Source organism: Perissodus microlepis, chromosome 22 (genome assembly GCF_051167445.1).
Source record: "Perissodus microlepis isolate ML-2025 ecotype Zambia chromosome 22, ASM5116744v1, whole genome shotgun sequence".
NCBI classification, from domain to species: domain Eukaryota; kingdom Metazoa; phylum Chordata; class Actinopteri; order Cichliformes; family Cichlidae; genus Perissodus; species Perissodus microlepis.
In genome coordinates, this window is record NC_140481.1 from 28,844,033 (window position 1) to 28,866,479 (window position 22,447).

A 22,447-nucleotide genomic window follows, 5' to 3' on the forward strand; every position below is an offset into this window, starting at 1 on the left:
ACAAAGGTGTACATAACACTACACAGGCACATAATACCTGAAAAATAACAAGACTAGAGAAATACCAAAAACATTTTTCAAAATTACATTAAAAAATAGAGACAAAAGCGGAGATGATGGATATGCGTCTAAAGAGACATACATACTAGATAGGACAGGGTAGGGGAAGGAATAGATTGTAGTTTAATGTCAGAATAAGTTAAATTGTTGTTAAAAAACTATTTATATAAAATCCCCTGTTTATCCCCTTTTCCTGCTTTAATCTGTAAAATAACACTCATCACTTCCAGCTGAATCCCACCTCCTTCCAGGGAACACTCAGTGCAGAACAGAAGAACGTATTTTATGGGTAAAACTGCTCCTGGATCAGCGTCGCTCTCGCACACTGGGGGCATTGTTGGCAAGGCGTCTACGTGGGATAAGCGCATGCGCATTGTTTCATGGTGCAACGCAGACGCAGATCGACAGCAATCACGATCAGAAGAAAAAAACAGATGTCAGTATTTTTCTTTGACAAACTCCGACAAATGAGATGTGGATTATTATGGCGATCATAAACGGATTACAGGTGCAAGAGTTCGGCAAACAGCGCAATCAATAAAACTGCAATAGTTTTTTAGTCACGTGGTCACGCCTGGCCAATCAGAATGAGCCAAATCCGACGGAAAGTATGTCCTTTGTTCGGATATTTCGACAACTTTATTCTCCTAATTGTGGCGAATAATCTGCGCGTCTCTCTGGATATGGACACGGTGTTTTTATGAGCACGGGCTCGCGTTGAACACATTTTATCGCGCTGTTTGCAGAATGCCACGTGTCCAGATTTGATGAACGGGCACGAATCGTCACATGACTCCCCTCCCCCACCCTGCGCAGGGAATGGGGGAAGAAGGCGGACATGTTTGAGGGAAATGTGTTGGTTAAAAAGTATCGAGGTGGAAGACAAGAAGATAATTTGAAGAAAGGTTTCGCATTATTTTGGGATTTATCATTGGAATTTCTTACTTACTTTACATTCCAGACTTTATTGACTTATACTCAACATTCATTTTATATTTTTTATATATATTTAAAAAATGTTTAGTTTAATGTTTGTTTTTACAGCACAATGTTATGAAAACGTTAGAAATATTTGAAGCTGTATTAATATGTGCCAGTGCTGTATCGTGTATTTCAGTGACATTGCAGGGAATTTGTAACCTTGGTGTGGGGGATGGGCGCAGTGGTTAGGTAACCTTTTGTGTGTCGTCTTTTCAATGAGTTTAGGTCGTTTTTTTTAAGCCGCTTATATAGGTTTATCAAGTACGATTTTTGTACAATTATCTTGATGTTATTTGGTCTTTTATTGTTTGGTTGAACCACAAAGGTGTGGTGTGATAGTTTAATCTTTAAAACAATAGTTCAATCTTTAATTTAATTATTCCCTTGGACTGTATTGGTTAACCTAGTTGTGTAAATATTTCGGTTGGAGCTTGATTTAATCAGGCTTTGGACGAGGTTGTTAATGGAAACTGCTGTGTCATTCAGGCGTTTGTTTCTGTGACCTTCTTATAGGTGTTTGTGTTATTGAAGGTTGTTTTGGCTTCAGCACAAACATCGTTTAGTTAAATTAACTGTAAGGCCTGATCTGCGCCCTTTCACAGCGTGTAACTGTGGGTCGTGGAGGCCTCGTTTTACAGGCTTGGCTGGTCTGACTGTTAAAATTGTGGTGCTTTCATCACCAAGTGTTGGGGATCTTACACCGTTTGCGCGTGTAAATCGAATATACAGCGTTTTACAGGTTTTTCTTGACATTGTATGTTTTGAGTTGAGGATTATTTGATCATATTACTGTCTCTCAACGTGCTTAAAGATGGCGACTGTTCTTCGTTTCCCTTAGATATAAATGCGGATGTACTGTTTAGTACAACGCTCGTGGGAAGAAGCCCTTGGCTCTTCGAGGGTACGCGTGACTAGATGCAACAACCAATAGGCTTCATGGTATTTACCCTGAAAGCCCGCGTTACAGCAGCTTTGACCAATACCCGTCGTCGCTCTCAACACGTTGACGTAATGTAATATGATATGGAGCAGGCTGGCTTCCTTGCCCTCGCTTTTTGTGGGGGATAATATGGCGGAGCCAGTTGCATACAGTATATCTTAAAGGCTGTAGAAGGGTGGACCAATAGTGTTGTGCAACTTATTTGACGGACAGGAAAATCTTGCGAATAGGCTGACCTGAATTGCAGGTTGGGGAGTTTCAGTATCCAGGGGTGTGGTCATTTTAACTGACGTCGTGAACAGCCAGTAGAAATTCAAGGGGCGGGGACGTTTTGGGGTAGTGTGTCCAATGGGTTTTGCGACGGGTCTATAAAAAGCCGGGTGTAGTCGCATAGTCGCCATTTCAGCGAAGCAGATTTGAAAGAGAGCTCCGTGGCGGGGAACGGAGAGATCTGACGACTGGAGACGGATCCTGGTTTGAGTGTAGCTAAAAACAGAATCCGGATCCATCCCGATGGAAATGGCTGTTAACCCGCCCATTGACAGGTATCTACCGGTATAACTGACTCTCAGCTTTCTATCAGTCGGAATATTGTGAACATTTATGGTTATTTATTTTAAATATAACTGAACGGGCACACTGTTTGCTGTAATGCCAGTTGAAGAGAGGTGGACGCTGAGTATGCTACAGGAAGGACTTTATCGCGTCGTTGCAGGCATTAGAAGTGACTTTCATGTGGAAGAAGTAAGGTTGTTTTGGGCTTTTTAACATAACAAACTGCGACTGTTGAGCGCTGTGCCGGCGCCATTTTCGGCTGCCGTTGGCCGCTCTCTCCCACTGTCTAGCAGTTAGCATTACTAGCTCTAGCCTGAGCCCAAAGGGTTGCTCATGAGACGCGTAAGTATCACATTTGGTGCTGTATGTCTGCGTTTATTGACAGTGACAATTGACAATGCTGACCTGGCATCTTTTAAGAAGGCTTTATCTAATGTATAAATGTGGCATTTGTGTAGCACAAAACCATAGTTAAGCTTGATCGTTGTGCAAGTACATACGTAGGGGAGTCGGGCGCACAGCCACGGCAGAGTCACTGCGTGTTTCGCCGGTTTGTTGTTGTAGCCATGTGGCGGTCATGGGGTTGTTGTGATCGCCGGTGCAACGACTCTCCATTGTAGCATAACGGCTAACGCTCCGTTATCAGTAGCACCACTACCGGTTATTTATGTATTATTAAAGTAGTATTGCCCCACATACAGGGAGCCTGTCAATGTCTCTGGTAAATGTTATTTTTAATGTAGGGTTATTAGTATGTATGTTGGGTGTTTCCCTTGGTTGCCTGGTTACAGCGCACACTAGCCCCAGTAGTTAGCAGCTGCTATCATTTTGAACTAATCCGATAATGCCAAAAAACTGTCTCTAAATATGATAAATTTTTAATACTTTAATGGAGAATCAATTTTTTGTCTCCTAATTTGTTAAATATTTTTTGGGCAAACATGTTTTTTGTGTAGTGCTGTTAATATTTTGTACATGATTATTTCCCTTTTTAATAATAAAGTACACTAACTGTCAAATATGTTTCCAACAGTTGTATCATTTAAAATGACTGCTTTACAATAGCTTTGCACTCATTTTGTTGTATCATGTTGCTAATTCTTCTTACATTTTGTGTGTAGGGTGGATCAGTGTAAACATACCCTTAGGCTATGCATAGGAGACTTAAGCTACTAACCCCATGGGTTATATTACTTGCACTGTTTGCTTAAATGTGGAACTTGAAAAAACAATTTTCTGTTTTGACTTAATGGTAATGGTGCAGCATCCAATAATACAACACCAGCTGTTTCAGGCTTTTGGTAGAGACCAGTTTTCATGCGGATGACCTTAAATACCCCCTCTTGCCTTGGTTAGTCTTGTAAGTCTTGTGGTTCAGATGGTGGGCCAGTGAAGGTGGGTCATGGTGAGTCAATACCTTGCAGCACTGAAAGAGGGGACAACTGAATAAACAGAATTGCTGGTTTTTTACATTTTTTTTTATTTTTTATTTTTTAAATAGTCCCCATCCAAGCAACCAGACTCTGAAAATACTGCACAGTTAATGACATAAAATACAACTACTGTATATCCAGTACCTGTAACTATGCTGTTTGGCTCTAGAGTGTATAAGGATATGCTTTCTTTACACCTTAGTGTTATTAAAGGTACACATGGAGGCACAATGGTAAGTCAGGTCAACACCAGAGTTCAACAGAGATGGTCTTCCTTCGCTGGTGCAAAGTGTCGTGTTGCGTATTGGTAATGTGACTTTTGTATAGAACTGTTTTCTCCTGTCATCTAAACATAACCCTGAAGTCACCAGGCGCTCATAGGTACAGTCCTGGTTGCAGAGAACGAGTTTAGACAGTCAGTGTCTCGCACCTGTCATGTCACAGAACAACAAGAAGTAGGAGTGGCTTAGTGTTAATAATACTGTGACAAGTTAATGTGTACCCTAAGCTCTGTTTATATATAATCACAATCCTGTGTTAATGACTAATGGGTGGCTCGTGGTAGACAAGGTTAGGAATTAGAATCTGTGTGTGTAAATTTTCTACACTATTCCAGTCATTACAGTAACATAGCAGCTTAAACTCCTCCCACAATCTAGGTGTTTTTTTTTTTTTTTTTTAAGCATGGAAATGGGTGTGGGGTTTAAGTCTGAGTGAGACGTGTAGAAGAGGAAGTGCTTGGACCAGTTCACCCAGTGTGAGCGCGCAGGGTCAGGCAGATGGGTGCTTGCTAACAAACGTGTAGTATCATTTTTGACTTTGTATCAAATTTGACACGATAACAGGAAGCATACGTCAACAACGGAACACTTATTTATTATGAAAGTTGATTACGTGGTAATCCCAGGATGTACAGCACAGAATATTCATTGTAACCTTTCTATAATGAGAAGAAAACCTTAATAGAATTTCATCATCACAGCTCAAACCAAAATACTCAGTTCCTTTGTAACTGTGCTCTCTGCAGCTCCCATGTTGGGCCTGATGCCGGTATGTTGGGAATAATGATGGATCAGAACTGTGGCACAGCTGGAAAACGCATCCGAAAACCTTCACTGCTCTACGAGGGCTTTGAGAGTCCTGGAATGCCCCCCCACAGCCAGATGGCCCCTTCCGGGCCCCCGCAGCCCCCGGTGAAGGACCCCAACCGCCAGGGGAGGATGACCAACCAACTGCAGTTCCTGCAGAAAGTCCTGCTCAAATCTTTGTGGAGGCACCACTTTGCCTGGCCTTTCCACGAACCTGTGGATGCTGTCAAGCTCAACCTGCCGGTGAGTGTATAGTTTCAGGTTTCAGTTCCTGTTTAAAAAGTGAAGTTTGAATGTTTCCTACCCTGAAAATGTCTCTCTTCCTCCAGGACTATCACAAGATCATAAAAAATCCAATGGACATGGGCACAATTAAGAAAAGATTAGAAAATAACTACTACCGCAGTGCCAGTGAGTGCATGCAGGACTTCAACACCATGTTTACCAACTGCTACATTTATAACAAGGTAAATCTGCCCATGTCAATATAACCAAAAATTTTCTGTAAAAAATATATAGTATAAAATATTTAGAGCAATACTACCCTTATATATTATGTATCTATATATATATATAATTATGTCTTTAGATGTTGCCTATAGCTATTAACTATAGTTAATGAATGTATTATGTATAGAGTGTGTTAATATCATTGTTTTAAAACCATTTTGTGTGAATTTCCTTCTCTGCAGCCGACAGATGACATCGTGCTGATGGCTCAGTCTCTGGAAAAGGCGTTCCTGCAGAAGGTGGCTCAGATGCCTCAGGAAGAGTTGGAGCTGCCTCCCCCACCTCCACGCAGCAAGTCATTAAAAAATGGCAAAAAAGGGAAAAACAATGCAGGTGAGCAGATGCGTCAGGCCAGCAGCTGTAGTACACTCAGGACAAGATCAGACACTTCACAGCCTGATTCTCCTCTTTCACTCTTTCAGTCTCTGGAGGCGTGACAACAGCTCATCAAGTCCCAGCTGTCTCTCAGTCAGCATACTCGCCTCCCACTCCAGAAACGCCCGACTCAATCCTCTCCACCCCACCACAAACCATTTTGTCCAAGAGCATGCCCCACACCTTTCAGACTGAGCAGACCATGCCCACCATCACAGGTCTCCTGCCCACCCAGCCCACGGCTAAGGTAACTGTAATGCTTGACTTCTTGTATTTATATTTTTGGAATGTGTTCTAAAATTCATGGAGACTAGTCATGAAACGGGATTCCTCTGACTTCCTCTGTTCTTCTTTTCTCATCTACAGAAAAAAGGTGTGAAGCGGAAAGCGGACACAACCACTCCGACCACTGTACCCATGCCTATAATGAGCACGATGGGCGTTAGTGGCATGGGGCTGGGGCACAACTCACCGCTAACCCTGACCTCTCTGAGGGTGGACCACAACAGCGGCATGGGGATGGGAATGAATATCAACATGAATATGGGCCGACCAGCAGTGGTTGTGGGCACCAAAGGAGCAGGAGGGAACAGGAGGGGAGTGAGCGGACGACCCATCAAACCTCCTAAGAAGGACTTACCAGATTCTATCCTGCCGCCGCCGGTGCGCCGCAGCAAGCTGAGCCCTCAGATGCGTTACTGCAGCGGCGTCCTGAAGGAGCTGCTGTCGAAGAAGCACGCCGCGTACGCCTGGCCGTTTTACAAGCCTGTCGATGCCTCGTCGCTCGGTCTTCACGACTACCACGACATCATTAAACAGCCCATGGACCTCAGCACCATCAAGGTATGCATTCATTCCACAGACTGAATTTATCACTTCTGAAACCGAAGTTCAGAGACTGTTTATCTAAAATCTTTTCTTTTGTTGTTTTAGCGAAAGATGGACGGCAGAGAGTACCGTGAGGCGCACCAGTTCTCCGCTGATGTTAGACTGATGTTCTCCAACTGCTACAAGTACAACCCTCCTGACCACGATGTGGTGGCCATGGCCAGAAAACTGCAGGTGATTTTCTTTATTTCAATGATTAAAAAAATTAATTAGAACTTTTAAATTCTCGCAATTTTAAACTTCTACTTCTCATTTTCAGTTGCATTTTTTTAAATCAAACCATTTTCTCTCTCCAGGATGTTTTTGAGTTCTGTATTGCTAAAATGCCAGATGAGCCTCCAGCACCACCTAGCTCTTCCTCGTCTTCCTCATCCTCTTCATCCTCCTCTGAGAGTGAGCTCAGCAGCGAGAGTGAGGAAAGCGACAGCAGCCCAAGCTCCGACTCTGAGGAGGAGAGGGCGAACCGTCTGGCAGAGCTGCAGGAGCAGGTGTGTACCGCAGCATGTCTGTAAACACATGTTCACACACAGGTTGTTCGCAGCACTGATGCCATTTTATCTTTTTATTTTTTTGATCTTTCAGCTGAAAGCTGTTCATGAGCAGCTCACCGCACTCTCCCAGGGCCCCATCGCCAAACCCAAGAAGAAGAAAGACAAGAAGGACAAAAAGAAGAAGAAAAAGGTTGAGAAAGAGAAGCACCGGAGGATAGAGGAGGATGTGACACCTGTCAGGCCGCCCAAGACCCCGAAAATGACCAAAACTCCAAAATCTAAGAGCAAGAGTGTGCCCTGCCCCGTGATGCCGATGAAGAAGGCACCGAGCAAGAAAAACAACAAGAGCAAGTGAGTGCTGCCACCTACTGGACAGTTTATGAGTTGACTGCATTGTGCACATTTTTATTTTGTTAAACACTCCCTGCTTTCCTCCAACAGATCCAAAAAGGCCAACGTCATCCCGCAGGTGGCCCACGATCCCCTCGTGAGCCATTTTGACTCAGACGAAGAGGAGGAGACGGCGCCTATGTCGTACGATGAGAAGCGCCAGCTCAGCCTCGACATCAACAAGCTACCCGGCGAAAAGCTCGGCCGCGTCGTTTACATCATCCAGTCCCGTGAGCCGTCGCTCCGAGACACCAACCCCGAGGAGATCGAGATAGACTTCGAGACGCTGAAGCCGTCGACGCTGCGGGAGCTGGAGCGATACGTCATGACGTGTCTGAGGAAGAAACCCCGAAAGCCTTACAGTTAGTGAACTTCATAAAACATTGGGAAGAAAATGAATAAGCACTGGGTTAGTTGATCTTTGGTTAAAGTTCTCCAGCTCATTGATGTTCTTGTCTTCTGTCTGCAGCGAGTAAGAACAGTGCTGGAAAGTCGCGGGAAGAGCTCGCTCTGGAGAAGCAGATGGAGCTGGAGAGAAGGCTGATGGACGTCAGCGGTCAGCTCAACTCTGGAAAGAAGCCGACGAAGACCAAACGTAAGTCGTCCATGGTTGAAGAGTGAAACTTTATCAACACTGACTAAACTGGTCCCGGTGTTGAAAAATGACCAAAAACTACAGCCATGGATCATAATGTAGTTTTCTTGTTTTCCTCTGAGCACATCAGGTCTTGATGTTGTTTTGTTTTCTTCCTCCAGCCGAGAAGCCTGCAGCCGACACCCACACCCAGCCGTCGCGTCTCAGCGCCAGTAGCTCCTCCTCTGACTCTTCTTCATCATCCTCTTCGTCCTCGTCCTCAGACACAAGTGAGTCAGACTCCGGCTGAGAGACAGACTCTTCATATGAAAAGATGTCCCGCTGGACTCTTTTCTCCCCAAGTGGACTGAACTTATTTAAAGCTGCTGACGGAGCTGCAGGAAGGGCCGGCGAGCCCGGCAGAGGTGGAGCGTTCCCGGCGCTCAGCTCCGACCTGAAGGAGGTTCCTGCTCTCCTCCCTGAAGAACCGGCCTCGGCGGGTGGAGTGAGGGACGCTCCATCTCCTGCACATAAAGAAGATTGAGGCATGCGTTGGAGGGATAAGGGTGCTAGAGCCAGAATGTGTCTAATTTCTGGAGATAATTTTCCCTTCTCACCGTGCTCCCTGTCTTTATGCTGTATAGACGAGGTGTACAGTACTCAATACATTTCTTTTATAAAGAAGCATTTTATGGAGCTAATTTATTCCCTCATTGTGGGAACAATGAAACTGGCATGAGCGAAGTCGTTTTTGTTTGTGTTTCTTTCTTTTTTTTCCGAGTGGATAAAGAGGGAAATGTTTGTGTGTGTGTGTTTCTGTGCGAATGACGTCGTGACGTTCTTCATAGTTTTGACGCAGGCGTTGAAAAAGTGGGTCTGCACACAGAAGCACCTTCAGAACGCATGAGATACAGAGGAGCTGACGAACATCTGCACACATCTGTTGGAGGGGCATGAATGTTTCTGTGTCGGCTGTTTTCTCATCCTTTTCTCTGTAAACGTGTTGCTTTTTCTAATGTGACCAATCTGCTAATAAATTGTGGGGGCGTTTCGTCCTGTGCTCAATAACATCTGTTCCTCTGATTTCTTTAATTCAGTCACAAAAACATCGGATCAGAGAGGTTTTAAATCCAGAAGTTTGTCTTTAAACAATCGGCCTTCGAGATCGGCGGCAGCTGAAAGTTTCAGTTTTATTTGAGTTTACTTTGTGTGATTAAACTTTAGTTACAGCAGGTTAGAGACGGCGAGTTTCTTTTGATCGAGTAGACGCCGACGATGGATTCGTGTTGTTGTGATGATGCACTGTTTCGTTTTGTTTGTACTACTAAACCAGTTTGTGATTTTTAGGGTAAGGTGTGTTTTCTGTTCTTTAAAATCTGCAGCGGATTATTTATTTAGGAGGAATTTTAAAAAGGAGAAACTTTTCATACTGAAAGCAAACGTTTGTGGACAGGTTACGTGTCGGGATTGTGGAGGTGTAGATAACCTACAGCCTCTGAGCATGTTTTTGTTTCCCTTTGATTCCTTTAAAGTATTTTCAGTCTGAAGTTTGTCAGAACCCTGAAGCCTGTGTACTCCATCGCTTCACCTGAACATCTGTACATAAATAAACTGAGACGTCTTTTCACTGACTTTGGCAACGTTTTATTGACATCCTGAGTTCAAACAACACAACATAAAAAATACATCAAAGTTTTCAGTTTGGTGATCAAAGAGAGGCGCAGATTAAAGTATTAACTGCAGTTTGTTTATTCTTTTGCTGAAAGAACTTTTTAACCCTAATCTGGACTTTTTAAAACACAAACGCTCTCATCACAGAGGGGAACAACACACAACTGGAACTCAGCATTAAAATCGAGTTCCTCTGAATGACGTTCTCACAGTGCCTGACTTCATGTATCCTCGCATATGCAGCCTGCATCCTGCTGCAAGCAGTTTTCCTCCATATTAAAAATCCTGAGATTCTCTGACATGTTTATATTGATTATTAATAATTATTACTAATAATAAATAAAAGGGAACAAGCTGACAAAATCCATTTAATGCTCCAAAACACTCTTGCTGCACTGTGTAACCCCACAGACCAGCTGAAACTTCCAAACATGAGTTTTTTTGACAACAGATAAAAGTCCCGAATAACACAGAAGATCATTTGGTGTCACATTTAAAATCTATTCTTAACTTGGGAGTCTTAATAATATTAAACTGAACCTTTTATTAACATTTTATTAATGATATATTTATATCAGCCTTTAAATGTATTCAGTAATGATGCTGACAGCTGGGACAAAAACATGTAAAGATATTTTTGTGATATTTTAATTGGATTTTATGTAAAGTAAGGTGTTTTTTCTGTTCCAGCAGAATTAGTTTTTGCTCTTAGTCTAGTTTGGCTCATTTTTCATGAAAGCTCCTTGAAAGATGAAAGTGAAAACCAGATGAAGCAGTCAGAAGTTACCAGGCAACAGGATCTCTTCTTGGAAAATAAATAGAGCAAAGAGGACACAGTGAACTGGACTTCAGCACATTGCTGACGCTGCTGATAAATTTCTGTTTCATTTCTCAGGAAAAAGCTGGACTGGAGTTTTTACAGACACTTAAAAGTGCAAGAATAAAAACAGACAACAGAATTATGACGGAGACGATTGTAAATCAAAACCATGTGTGGCTAAATATATAAATGTTCCTCTAAAGGTTTCTGCAGCACATCAGTGTCAGATTTACTGATCATAAGATATTTAATGAGAATATTTAAATAAATCTACCCAGTAAATAAGGAAAATTAACTATATTCTAAACTATAAACATTACTGAGTTCTCACTGCGGTGTAGACTGACGCATTGAGTGTTCCTTCTTCAGTCATCTTTCTCACTCACTATGTGTTAACAGACCTCTCTGCAGTGAATCATACCTGTTATTAACCTCTGTCTCTCTTCCACAGCATGTCTTTATCCTGTCTTCCTTCTCTCACCCCAACCGGTCGCAGCAGATGGCCCCGCCCCTCCCTGAGCCTGGTTCTGCCGGAGGTTTCTTCCTGTTAAAAGGGAGTTTTTCCTTCCCACTGTCGCCAAAGTGCTTGCTCATAGGGGGTCATATGATTGTTGGGTTTTTCTCTGTATCTATTATTCTAGGGTCTAGGCTACAATATAAAGCGCCTTAAGGTGACTGTTGTTGTGATTTGGTGCTGTATAAATAAAATTGAATTGAACAGACTGATAACAGAGATTGACTGCCCTCCAGTGGCCACAATAAGTATTTACACCACTGGTATCCTGCCACATGTAAATACTTCCGGTATTGTGGCAACCACAAGAGCACCTGGCTTTAGCCACTGTAAGGTGTGGAGCTCCACAGTAGGCGGAAACATGTTACTTCGACTTTAATAGCGAAAATTAAATTGCGTTTTGACCACATTGACGGAGCAGAGAAAATATACTAGACAACAGATTAAGTTGAAATTATGAGATAAAAACATTTTGCATGTAAAAAAAAAAACAGTTTAGGTTTCAGCAGAAATAACATGTTACACTTAGCATGTAAAAGATTTGGGGAGAAAAGTCTTTACAAAAAGATACTTTACAAGATACTTTTATTTGTGACATATGTATGTATTGACATACAATTTAATAAAGGCTAACTAAACTAACTAACTGGGCAATAAAAGACATGAATAAAGTGCAATGTGCAGTAAATGGAACAATTTACATTGATGTTACAGACAGTGAAAAGTGAATTTATTCAATAAGAAGCAAAAAACAAATGCATTTGAAAGTGACCGCTACATAGGTGTCAAAAGAACACATTTTTCTTTACTCAAGTAAAAGTATAGATACCTCTGTTTAAAAATACTCTAGTAAAAGTATTGACTCATGTTTTTACTCAAGTGGAAGTAAAAAATACAGGCTCCAAAACATACGTAAAGAACAAAAGTAGAAAGTAAGGTAAAGTAAAAGTAGAAAGTAGGCACAAAAAAGTAGCAAAGTAAAGTACAGATACCCCAAAAGTCTACTAAAGTACAGTAACAAAGTATTTCTACTTTGTTTCTTTCCATCTCTGATGCCAACAATAAATCATATTTTAATGCAAAATGTGGTTTAAAGACTCCAGCTCTCTTACTTAAACCAGAGCCAGGAAACAAACATATCTGTGTTTCTCTGCCATGGAGCACGATAAAAATTACAAGTTTAAAAATGACCTTTTTAAATATTTCCACGTTGTAACGCATGATCAGTGTAAGCGGACTTGTTGGTTCCTACTAACGGTGAATGACTCTGTTCCAACCTTTACGATCCACTTGCGCAGTTTCCACTGTAGCTTTGCAAGTCACGTGTCACGTGTTTCTGCCTACCGTGGTGGTGACGTGTTTCCGCTTTCTGTGGCGCTCCACAGTGGCTGCAGTGTTAGACCTTTCTCAGTGATCGCCGGTATTTAAACAGCTGTAAATGACATGTTAGACTAGAATCTGTGAAACATATGTTATGAAGGAAATTTCTTTGTTAAGAGTGAAAGAACAAAGAAAAATAACAGATATTTAAGTGGCCAAAAGTTTGGATTGATTATAATGTAGAAACAATAATCATACAGTCATAAAGTTGCCTAAAAACAGGGCATTTATTTGTTTTTAGATAGAACCGCTGTGTAAATCCTGTTGACTACAGTCTATTTGACATTTTAGGTAAAGACGTTACACATAAAAAACATACACAACATTTTTGATAGACGGTCACTTTTTGGCCCAACACCGGTATCGATTTCAAAATAAAATGCCTGTATTGGCTTTTATTCTTTTACTGATGATGTTGGGTTTTGGTCATTACATTAAACACTGTTTACCTTTTTTCATCGTTTTTTATCGCCGCCTGATGGACAAACCTGAAACTACAACAACAGCAAACTGTCATGGCGGCTGCCACAAGGCTCATCTCAAGGTTGACGCTGGTCACCGGTTAGTTTATGTTTTATTACAGATCATTCACAGAGAAATAAACCCGACAGTTTCTTTTTGTCTCAGATGTTTTTGCTCCGTTAAACCGGGAGAGGTTTTCTCCGTTATCTCCGCAGCTGAAGGAAACTCGCGCTTCATTAAACTTCTCTGCGAGTTCAGAGGAGCTGTGAAGTTTCAGACTGACGTTCAGACTAAGGAGATTTATTTTGTATCATGTGAAGCTGTTCAAAGTATTCAGCAGCAGCTGATTCATATATAATTAGACGCATCTGTGCAGCTCGGTTATTGTTGCCGTGGAATAAACTGACGACAGGAAAGGCGAAAGGATCGTTCATATAGCCCACTCCTTCTTCCGGTCAGTTTCTCTACCAATTCCCAAAGATAACAATACATTATTTTTAATGCGCACTAGTTAATTATTCCGAGTTTAGGCTGCTTGCAGGTTATAAAGAGATTAAAATTTAGGCTCCAGCTCAACATCTGATGCATAATAAATTTCACCTGTGGAGAAAATGTGAGTTCATATTGTGTTTTAGTGGAGATAATGTTTTTTATTGTAGCTCAGGTTAGTTTCCTGTCATTTGCTCCTCGTGTTTAAGTCATTTGTAGTAAATCCCAACCTTTCATTTTAAAACAGGAAACACAAACATCAGAAACGTTCATTTCCAGGCAGGCAGCACATCAGCAGCTCCTAAACTATTAAATGTGGATGTTTAATCAAAGCAGGAAGCTTTGAGCGGACCTGAGAGCCCTGCAGTCGTGTTTTCACGACTAACTCTAGTCCAGATGTTTTTGTGGGGACTTTTATTTTAATTTCAGAAACATCCTGAGCTCCTGACGTCTCAGACAGCAGCGTCTCAGGCTGCTGTTTCCTCCTCTCTGCTCCTGCTCTGACTTCACGCTCCTCTCTTCCCACCCAGGTGGAGGCAGTGGGATTGGGCGGGCGGTGTGCCAGCGTTTGGCCTCTGAGGGCGCCTCCGTGGTGGTCGCCGACATCAGCGAGGAGTCGGCCAATGAGACGCTGGGGAGTCTGCAGAGCGACCTCAGAGGGCAGGTCCACACGGCGGCTGTAGTGGACGTGTCGTCTAAAGAGAGCATCAAGAAGCTGGTAACGAGCGTGCAGGTGAGAACAACGCTCCTGCTGCGCGTTCGTCTTTTCCTCCTCCTCCTTCTTTAACGTAAGCTTGTTCCTCCTGCAGACTCGGTACTTCCAGCCTCCCTCGGTGTGCGTGAACGCAGCCGGCATCACTCAGGACGACTTCCTGCTCAACATGGAGGAGGAGCAGTTTGATAAAGTCATCCAGATCAACCTGAAGGTAGGCGGCGCTGACACCTGGCAGCTTCTCCTCCATCTCACACTGCAGGCTGAGAGACGACTGAACACACAGTTTAAAATGATGTGAACAGCAGAACAGTGACGGGCTGTTTATTTGTTTCCTGTTAGTGATTAAATCCACTCGAGCTCACAGGTAAAAATATATTTGAATCCTGTGTTAGATCAGAGTGAAAGGATTCATTTTTCATTTTTCACTCCCAGGGTTCATTCTTGATCACTCAGGCGGTCGCTCAGGCTCTGGTGGCCTGTGGAGCGCCCAAAGGATCCATCATTACTGTGGGCAGCATCGTGGGAAAGGTGAGATATGAGCAGGCGCGGTTTGGGTCACAGTTTTGTACAGAAACATAAAGAAATCAGTCAAAGTTGGAGATTTTTGTTCTTTAGTTTAATTTAAAGGGAGAAAATAAAATAACAAAAAGAATTAAAGACAGAAAAAAATCTCATTGGTCATTATTCTGTTTACACACACAGAAGTAAAAGAACACCCGAACATAAACCTGCAGGCAGGCTTTGAGTTTACAGTTCTGTATAAACTGTCCTGTTTATGTCTCTGGTTCCAAACCTGCACATTATTAATGAAACTCTGATTTTTTTACTCTGAGAATGAAGCTGAGCTGACAGCAGACTGAAGTCTCAGCAGTGACTCGTCCTGCAGCTCCACTTTAGTCGAGATGCAGTCAGTGTCCTGTGAGGCGATCGAGTCACGACAGTTTCAGTGTCAGTTTATTTTCCTGCTTGACTTTTTTTTTGAGTTTCTTCACATCTGTTTGAAATTAATTGTATTTACATTTTATTTTTACATCTTAATTGATATATTTGTGTAAATAAAAGCTCCAACTCAGAATTGGATCTTGTGTTTGTGCTTGTGTTTGTGGTGGCTTCAGGTAAAAGTGCAGTACATGATCCTGCAGATGATGTCTGAGTTTTTGTTGCCTTAAAGTTTTCAAAGTAAAAGACGCATGAAAGATATTGTATTCCTGAAGCAGCTTTAAAAACCACTGCAGGTGTTTCTCACTCTGCGGGTCCTTTATGGTTTATGGGGTCTCATGTCTGTGTTGTGGTTGTTGTTTGCAGGTAGGAAACATCGGCCAGGCTAACTACGCTGCCTCTAAAGCTGGAGTCGAGGGTTTAACAAGGACCGCCGCCAAAGAGCTCAGCAGGTAAAACAAAGTGATGCAGCGACGCGCATGAGCTGACCGGAAACTCACCTGTGTCTCCGCCTCTCTCCCTCCAGGTTTGGGATTCGCTGTAACTGCGTGCTGCCGGGGTTCATTACGACTCCAATGACAGATAAAGTGCCAGAGAAGGTTATTAGCAAGGTACAACACACACAGACACACACACGCACACAGACACACACACACAGACACACACACACGCACACGCACACAGGTACCTGCTGAATGTGACGTGAAGCCAAAATAAAACATTTGATTATTTTAGTTTTTTCCTTTTTTCAAAACATTTTCATGGAGTCGGATCACTGCAGCGAGCTGTTAAATATCATAAAAACTCATAAAAATATTGTGACTGAAACAAAGCTGCCAACATATTTATTTACTTCCTGCTCCTCAGTGAAGCTGCAGCCATGTTTGTGTTTCAGATCGAGTCCTTGGTGCCTCTGGGAAGGCTGGGCGAGCCGGCGGGTCAGTTTCACATCACTGATGCTTTTCACTGTCACTCTTCATCCAGGACATCAGATTCATACATGTGTCGTTCTGCTCCGGCCACACCGACACCAGCTGCGTTTAAATGAACACAAAGCTGTTGGATGAGTGGGATTTGTCCAAACATATATATGGAACATGAGAACATCAGTGTTTCTGCATTTTAGAGTCATCAGCCACTTTAACGAGTGTTAAAATAGGACTGTGTTAGAAAACAGGAGTCACACTGAAACTGTGTCACACACGGTGAAACAACCGTTCAAAATACAGACAAAATTCACTTTTTTGCGTTTTTCTCAGAGAATCACGAGAAACAGATCAAACATCTGTTTCTGTTACACTGCTTCATTAGGATGATGTTTACACTGTGACACTCACAGCGGGGAAACAATGATTGACGAGTTGAAGTTTTTCAAACAAATGTGTTTTTCAATTCTCAAAAAAAAGTTTAGAGGGCTCTAAAATGCTGAAACAAATAATGCATATTGAAAAATGCATAATTTCAGCCCAGCTGGTGCACTCTGACAGCTGTAACTCAGAAAATGTTGGTAGCATGAAGGTGAACGTTTGCATGGCCTCATAAAACAAACTAAAGTTAATTTCTTAAAAAGATCAGCTGATCGGCTCTTTGTGTCCTCCAGAGGTCGCTGATGTCTGCGCCTTCCTCGCCTCGGACGACTCTCAGTACATCACCGGAGCCAGCATCGAAGTGACAGGTGCAGTTTCTCTATAAACTTTTCATTTCACATGACAAATGTTTTCAGTTTAACGAGAATACCAACACATCAGGGCTCGTCTTTCTTTGTCAGGCGGACTTTTCATGGGTTAAATCAGCCGTCCGGCGAGCGCGCGACTGAAGACTGTGAGACTAGTTTCTACGTAATTATTATTTTTTTGACTCTGATTTTGATTGTGTGAATGTTTTTGTAATTTTGATGTGAACCTGTCACATGTTGTCTTAATAAACACTAGAATGTAATGTTGAATCTGAATGAAGCTTTAAAAAAGTTTTAACATGTTTGTGTGTTTTGGGGCACAGCTGGTTTGAACCAGCTGCTTTTGAGTTACAGGCATGTTTTAGTTTTAAGTGTCTCCACACCATCATCACCACCAGAGCCTCCTCAGGCTTCCTGTCTTCTCTGAGAAGGTTTACATAATAACTCTGACTTTAAAAACATTGGAGGTCAAAGGTCAGCACACACAGTTTGAACCTGAAGGCTGAGCGTCCTCAGATGTTGCAGGTGTTTAACTCTGAGCTGTGAGCCGAGGTGCTGCAGGCCTTTCAGGGCTGTTTGTTTCATAATCGGAAGCATCTTTGCTCCATCTGTGCTGCAGTTTTTCTGTCTTTTATTGTTGAAACTACAGCAGTTTTCACTTTGAGTCGTTTTCAGCAGATGCTGTTTCTCAGCTAAACATGTGAGTTTGGAAACAGGACCCATAATCTCAAAGACGACGTACCAGCACATTACGTCCCCCCTCTGAGTGACACAGCTGGGCTTGTCTTGGTTTTAGAAGTTTAAATACAGCCGCTGAGAGGAGGAGAGAAAAACAATAACGATGCCAAAATCTGTCTGCAAAACACTCGAGCAAAGAAAAACTGAGGTTTCTGTTTTTGTCTTTATAAAAAGTGAAGCTAGCAGCTCTCAAACAATCCTGTCTTTTACTCACAAACACATAAAATGTCTGAAAGCATTTTGAAATAATTACTTGCAGAGAGCAAAGTTAAGCTAACAAGGTTAACGAGTTAATCCCAGTTCTTTAAAAGTCTGTGACTAGTGAGGAAACCGAACTGATGCTGATCTAAATAGAGGAAAACAGGGGCATAGTTTCAGAATGGCCACAAGATGTCGCTGTTTCACCTTCTAGTAACAAATAGAAACAGCAATCACTAAAGTAGACCATAATAAATATTTAATGGAGAGCACATAAACAATTTGAAGTTAAGGATATTTTGTTATATTACCAAGACATAAATTAATATTGTCACCAATGCAGATTATGCTACTAAGGATTTGGGGAAAATACATTAAAGTAAGTCAAAAAACAAAACATGAAGCTGATCCAGAAGATAAATTAATAAAAAAAATGCACAGAAATAAAACGAAGAAAGCTCCTGGAGCTCTTTAAACTGCTAAATAATAAAATAAAGCATTCAACAAGTACTTTGACAAATAGCGACACCTTGTGGCCCTATGTAGTAAAATCATGACACCAGTTTGGAAGAAAAACAAGAGTCAAGCAGCTCTTTTTAAAAAGATTATATATTACAGAAACAAGAATTTAAAAAAATTACTTACAGACATTATAAAATACTTTTTTCTTTTTTCAGCACCATATTTTTATGTTGAAACGGCTTCAACACAATAAAAACAAACAAATAGTTGAGGTCATTCTCTCTGGAGGAGGGCAGATTTTTTTGGTTTTGGCTTTTTCGGTCATCCATCCTCCGGTTTCCTGCTATATATATTTAAAAAAGCACAAACAAATAAAACCAGAACCCCAGAATTAAATCACCCCATCATTTTTCACTTTCCATCCCACGGAGGCGGATGACCTTCGCCCCCCTGCCTCTCTCACAGCCTCTCTCTCCCCCGTGGTGGTTCAGTATTTTTACCATCACAGCTCAGATCGATGCAGACTTTAAGTAAAAAGTTGTTCCGCGATTGCAAACCTGCAAAAGCCAACAAGTGAAACAGCAGCAAGGACAGGGACGTGACAGAGGTGGAGAGTCACCGTTTAATCATTACAGTGGAAGCAGGATGTAACAGCACAGTACAGTCGATGCAAACACTAAGACGGGATCTTACAGTAACGTGTGGCCACAGATTCTTATTTTTATTCCGTACAAAAGGAGTTTGAACAGGGCGGAGCACCGCGGTGAGTTTGACCTTCAAGTGTCAGCTGCAGGAAATAAATACAAACCACATGTGACTGAAATATTGGTTGGTTCTTGTTTTTTTAATCTCAAAGCACCCTGTTAGTTTTAAATAAATACAATAGAATATCACTATTTCTGTACAAATGGTATGTAATGCACATCTTCCCCAGGTACAAGCTTCATGAATTAGAAGAGACTACAGGAAGGAGTCGGAGTGGACACTACACCTTTGACACGTTTGTGTAATTAGCACCTTACCACACAGGTCAGTAAAAGCGTGCATTTTTATTTGCTGCTGCAGGAAAAACAGGAGGAATCTCTGAAGCTCAGACATGTTTAAACACTGATGGAAAACAACAAAGAGTCCAGACTCAGCAAACACCGGAGCGGCGTGGTGTTAGCGGCCTCGGTGAGGAGTGATTTAAAGAATCAGGTCTTTAAAAAAAGGCACCAGCAGCATGCAAATACAACAGCACTGCATTTAGCACAGTTTACAAAATGAATGGCTTTGATTTCACTGATCACACGTCTCTCCTGCCTCGTGCATGCATCACATCGGCTCAGCGCGGTCTCGCTCCTCTCGGGTGGAGGAGGGATTGTCCTGCACCTCGCCACACGTTAACCTCGGTGCTCAGTTCCCTGTGTTTCTGCCGGTGTCGTTAATTCTTTGGTTCCTTAAAGTGTAAAAAGATCTGAATGTTACTCTGTAAACAGCATGACTGAAGAGTCGCCCCCTGATGACCTCACAAAGAGCCTCATCTACAGCTCAGGGGAACGTTTCTGACCTCTGGCTGTTCTTTTATGGTCACGTTTGTCTCCTGTTTTGCTTTCATGTGATTTTAACTGCATCACAGATAAAGGCGGCTGCACGGGAGCCTCTCACAGCCTGAGCGACCGTCAGTCATGCTGCCTGCAGAGTGAATGTAGATTAAAGAAGTGGGAATGAGTGTGACCCGTTTCTGGGAGGAGATGTTGGATGGGGAGGTAGAGGGGGCATCAGAGACGGGGGCTTCGGACCTCAGGTTGCCGGCTCGCTCTCAGGTCGGTGACGTTAAAGAAAACACTGTTTTATGTGGAAGAACGCTCCCTCCTGGCTTTATCTTCGTCTCTCGCGGCGGGTCGAAGGTCTCCTCTCCGCGAGTTTTTCAGATTTCTCTCCTCTTTTTTTTTGTTTTTGTGACGTCCATTAATTGTTGGGAGGATGTTGGTTTCCCCGGGCACGCACTTTACTGTGAGCGCGTGTTTGTCTCACAACAACTGCATGTATATGTAAGTGTGTGTGTGTGTGTGTGTGTGTTTTATATCATTTACAAATTAATTTACAAATTACTGGGCATGAATGTTTTTTTCATATATAAGTGTGTCTCTAAGTGTGTGTGTGTGTTTGCATGTATTGTGTGTGTTTGTGTTCTTAGGCTTGGAAACAAACAGGTCCCACTTCAAAACCAAACTGCTGGTTTTTCTCCCCAAAGTCTGACACCTTGATATCCCGCAGAGGAAGATGCTCCAGCTGTGGCGTGCTGATCTCCAGGACCGTCCTGTCGAAGCCCTTACGATACTGAGGAGAGACACAGAGACACACACGTCAGAAAACCACAAAATGAAAAAGGTTTATAAAGCCTGTGTTAGTTGGCACATTAGGCTGAAGTTAGAGCAGATGTGGTTCTTCTCTTTATATAAAACAAACTCTCCTGTTGCACCCGCTCAAAAACAAACAGCTAAACACTTCATAAAATCCTCTAAATGTTCCTCTTGTGTTTTGCAGCTACATGTGAAACTGTTTGTCAACTTAAATCAACTCGAAAGCACGGCGATTCTACAACCCCAAAGATCCCATAAAATGAAAAACTGTCTGGTATTGATGAGGAACGTGACACAGTGTGGGGTTAAACTCTCATGTTTTCTCCAACAGCTCAGTCACACGACATAAAACTCCAACCTCTTTGTGACAATAAGTAAAAAAGCGGCTGCTCTCAACTTATGATTGAATGTTTTTGATCTCAAGGCGACCGCCTGGTGTAAGGCGAACTGTCTCCAACCAATCACAGTCCAACTTGGACCGACTGCAGTCACTCTCAGACAGATTGGTGAAGGTTTGCCAATAATTTCTGCTTTATCTACAAACACAATTTGCCCAGATGCTGCAATAATTATAATAATTAACCTGAGTCAGTCTGCATCGATGAGCACAGCTCGTCTGTTTTGTGTTTCTTTGCAAACAGCAGACTCGACTTATCTGGTTGCATTTCTGGTTTAATTTTTTAAGTGGTCAAAGTTTTTCTTTGCACATCGTCTACTTTTTCATTACTTTCAGTTCATCCTTGTACCTGAGCATTTTCAGAGGGAAGAGGTCAGAGTTCATAGATCAGTGTTAAACCAGTTAAACCAGTTAAACATTCAATCATTCAATCAAGAATAAAAAAGGCACCTGACTCAGCATGAATCAGTGTTCTGTCTACAGAAAACAGACAACTGTAGGCAGTTTGTTCCATTTCTTTGGCTGAATCTATGAAAAATTAAAACAATGACACACTTTGACAGACAGAAAATCGTATTTTGTGATTCCCAAAGAGCGACTAGTTGAAAACATATCTCAGCATGCTGTGCAGTGTGTCCTTAAAAAATCTGAGGAAACTGGACAAGATCAAAGTAGTGGTGATAGTCCTAAAAAAACTATAGCAGCACCGTCCTCATGCACCAAAGTTGCACAGAAGTTTTCAACTGACTGTGAGTTTTCGTAGACCTGCTCTCTGTCTGCAAAGCAACCATTTCCAAGATAATGAGATCGCAATCATTTAAAAACACTGTTTTTTCTAATGTGACTGCAACATCACAGAAAAAGAGGCAGCTTAATTTACTAGGACTGGATGAGGGTCAGACTAACTCTGGACCATCATACATGGTTACGATGGTCCAGAGGAAAGATGTGACAGCTCCCCATAACCTTCAGTAACACGGAGCCTTTAACAGGTCTGGATGTAGTTTTATGTGTGTGAACTCACAGAGCAGCCATCAATCAAGGCTTTGATGTACGGGTTGGTCTCATAGCTCAGCTCCTCGTCGTTGGCACCCAGGAAGTGCAGCGCTCTTTGGTAGTTGTTCTCGGCGCTTTGGTCGGCCCAGGCCACGGAGCGGTGGCAGTGGTAGGTGAGGTTCTGACGGACCTGGACGCTCAAGAGGCGCAGGAAGCCCAGCTGGACCACGCCCACGGGATCACCGTTGGAGTCGACGTAGGAGAACTGGGAGGAGGATGAGAAAGGAGAGGAAAGGATTTAATGTTAAGACAACAAGCAGAAAAGTGTAAGAGCAAAAGAAAAGGATGCAAACAAATGAGG

At 42.4% G+C, this 22,447-nt stretch overlaps 3 protein-coding genes across 5 annotated transcripts in view; 2 read left to right on the forward strand and 1 right to left on the reverse strand.

The window, feature by feature from the left end:
* Window positions 1-437: 437 nt before the first annotated feature.
* Window positions 438-9,916, forward strand: brd2a (bromodomain containing 2a). 2 transcript variants are annotated; one of them, XM_084919806.1, is made up of 12 exons: window positions 438-2,526; window positions 4,997-5,300; window positions 5,387-5,524; window positions 5,750-5,900; window positions 5,990-6,189; window positions 6,309-6,785; window positions 6,876-7,004; window positions 7,127-7,318; window positions 7,413-7,672; window positions 7,763-8,073; window positions 8,181-8,306; window positions 8,468-9,916. In XM_084919806.1, the coding sequence occupies exons 1-12, from the start codon at window positions 2,495-2,497 to the stop codon at window positions 8,593-8,595; spliced, it is 2,448 nt and encodes an 815-aa protein (XP_084775932.1). In that variant the 5' UTR covers window positions 438-2,494; the 3' UTR covers window positions 8,596-9,916. The 2 variants fall into 2 exon arrangements, with proteins under 2 accessions (XP_084775932.1, XP_084775933.1); XM_084919807.1 differs by having other exon boundaries at window positions 438-965.
* Window positions 9,917-13,163: 3,247 nt separating this feature from the next.
* Window positions 13,164-19,370, forward strand: hsd17b8 (hydroxysteroid (17-beta) dehydrogenase 8). 2 transcript variants are annotated; one of them, XM_084919862.1, is made up of 10 exons: window positions 13,164-13,231; window positions 14,152-14,354; window positions 14,431-14,547; window positions 14,769-14,864; window positions 15,642-15,727; window positions 15,802-15,886; window positions 16,171-16,213; window positions 16,876-16,950; window positions 17,044-17,096; window positions 19,283-19,370. In XM_084919862.1, the coding sequence occupies exons 1-9, from the start codon at window positions 13,186-13,188 to the stop codon at window positions 17,061-17,063; spliced, it is 771 nt and encodes a 256-aa protein (XP_084775988.1). In that variant the 5' UTR covers window positions 13,164-13,185; the 3' UTR covers window positions 17,064-17,096; window positions 19,283-19,370. The 2 variants fall into 2 exon arrangements, with proteins under 2 accessions (XP_084775988.1, XP_084775986.1); XM_084919860.1 differs by lacking the exon at window positions 19,283-19,370 and having other exon boundaries at window positions 17,044-17,220.
* A 1,153-nt stretch (window positions 19,371-20,523) lies between these two features.
* Window positions 20,524-22,447, reverse strand: part of col11a2 (collagen, type XI, alpha 2) — a 40,514-nt gene continuing 38,590 nt past the window's right edge. The window contains exons 64-65 of the mRNA XM_084919805.1: window positions 22,115-22,351; window positions 20,524-20,670 (exon numbers count right to left, since the gene is read on the reverse strand). Coding sequence (XP_084775931.1) covers window positions 20,524-20,670; window positions 22,115-22,351 — 384 coding nt within the window. The remainder of the gene's footprint in view (window positions 20,671-22,114; window positions 22,352-22,447) is intronic.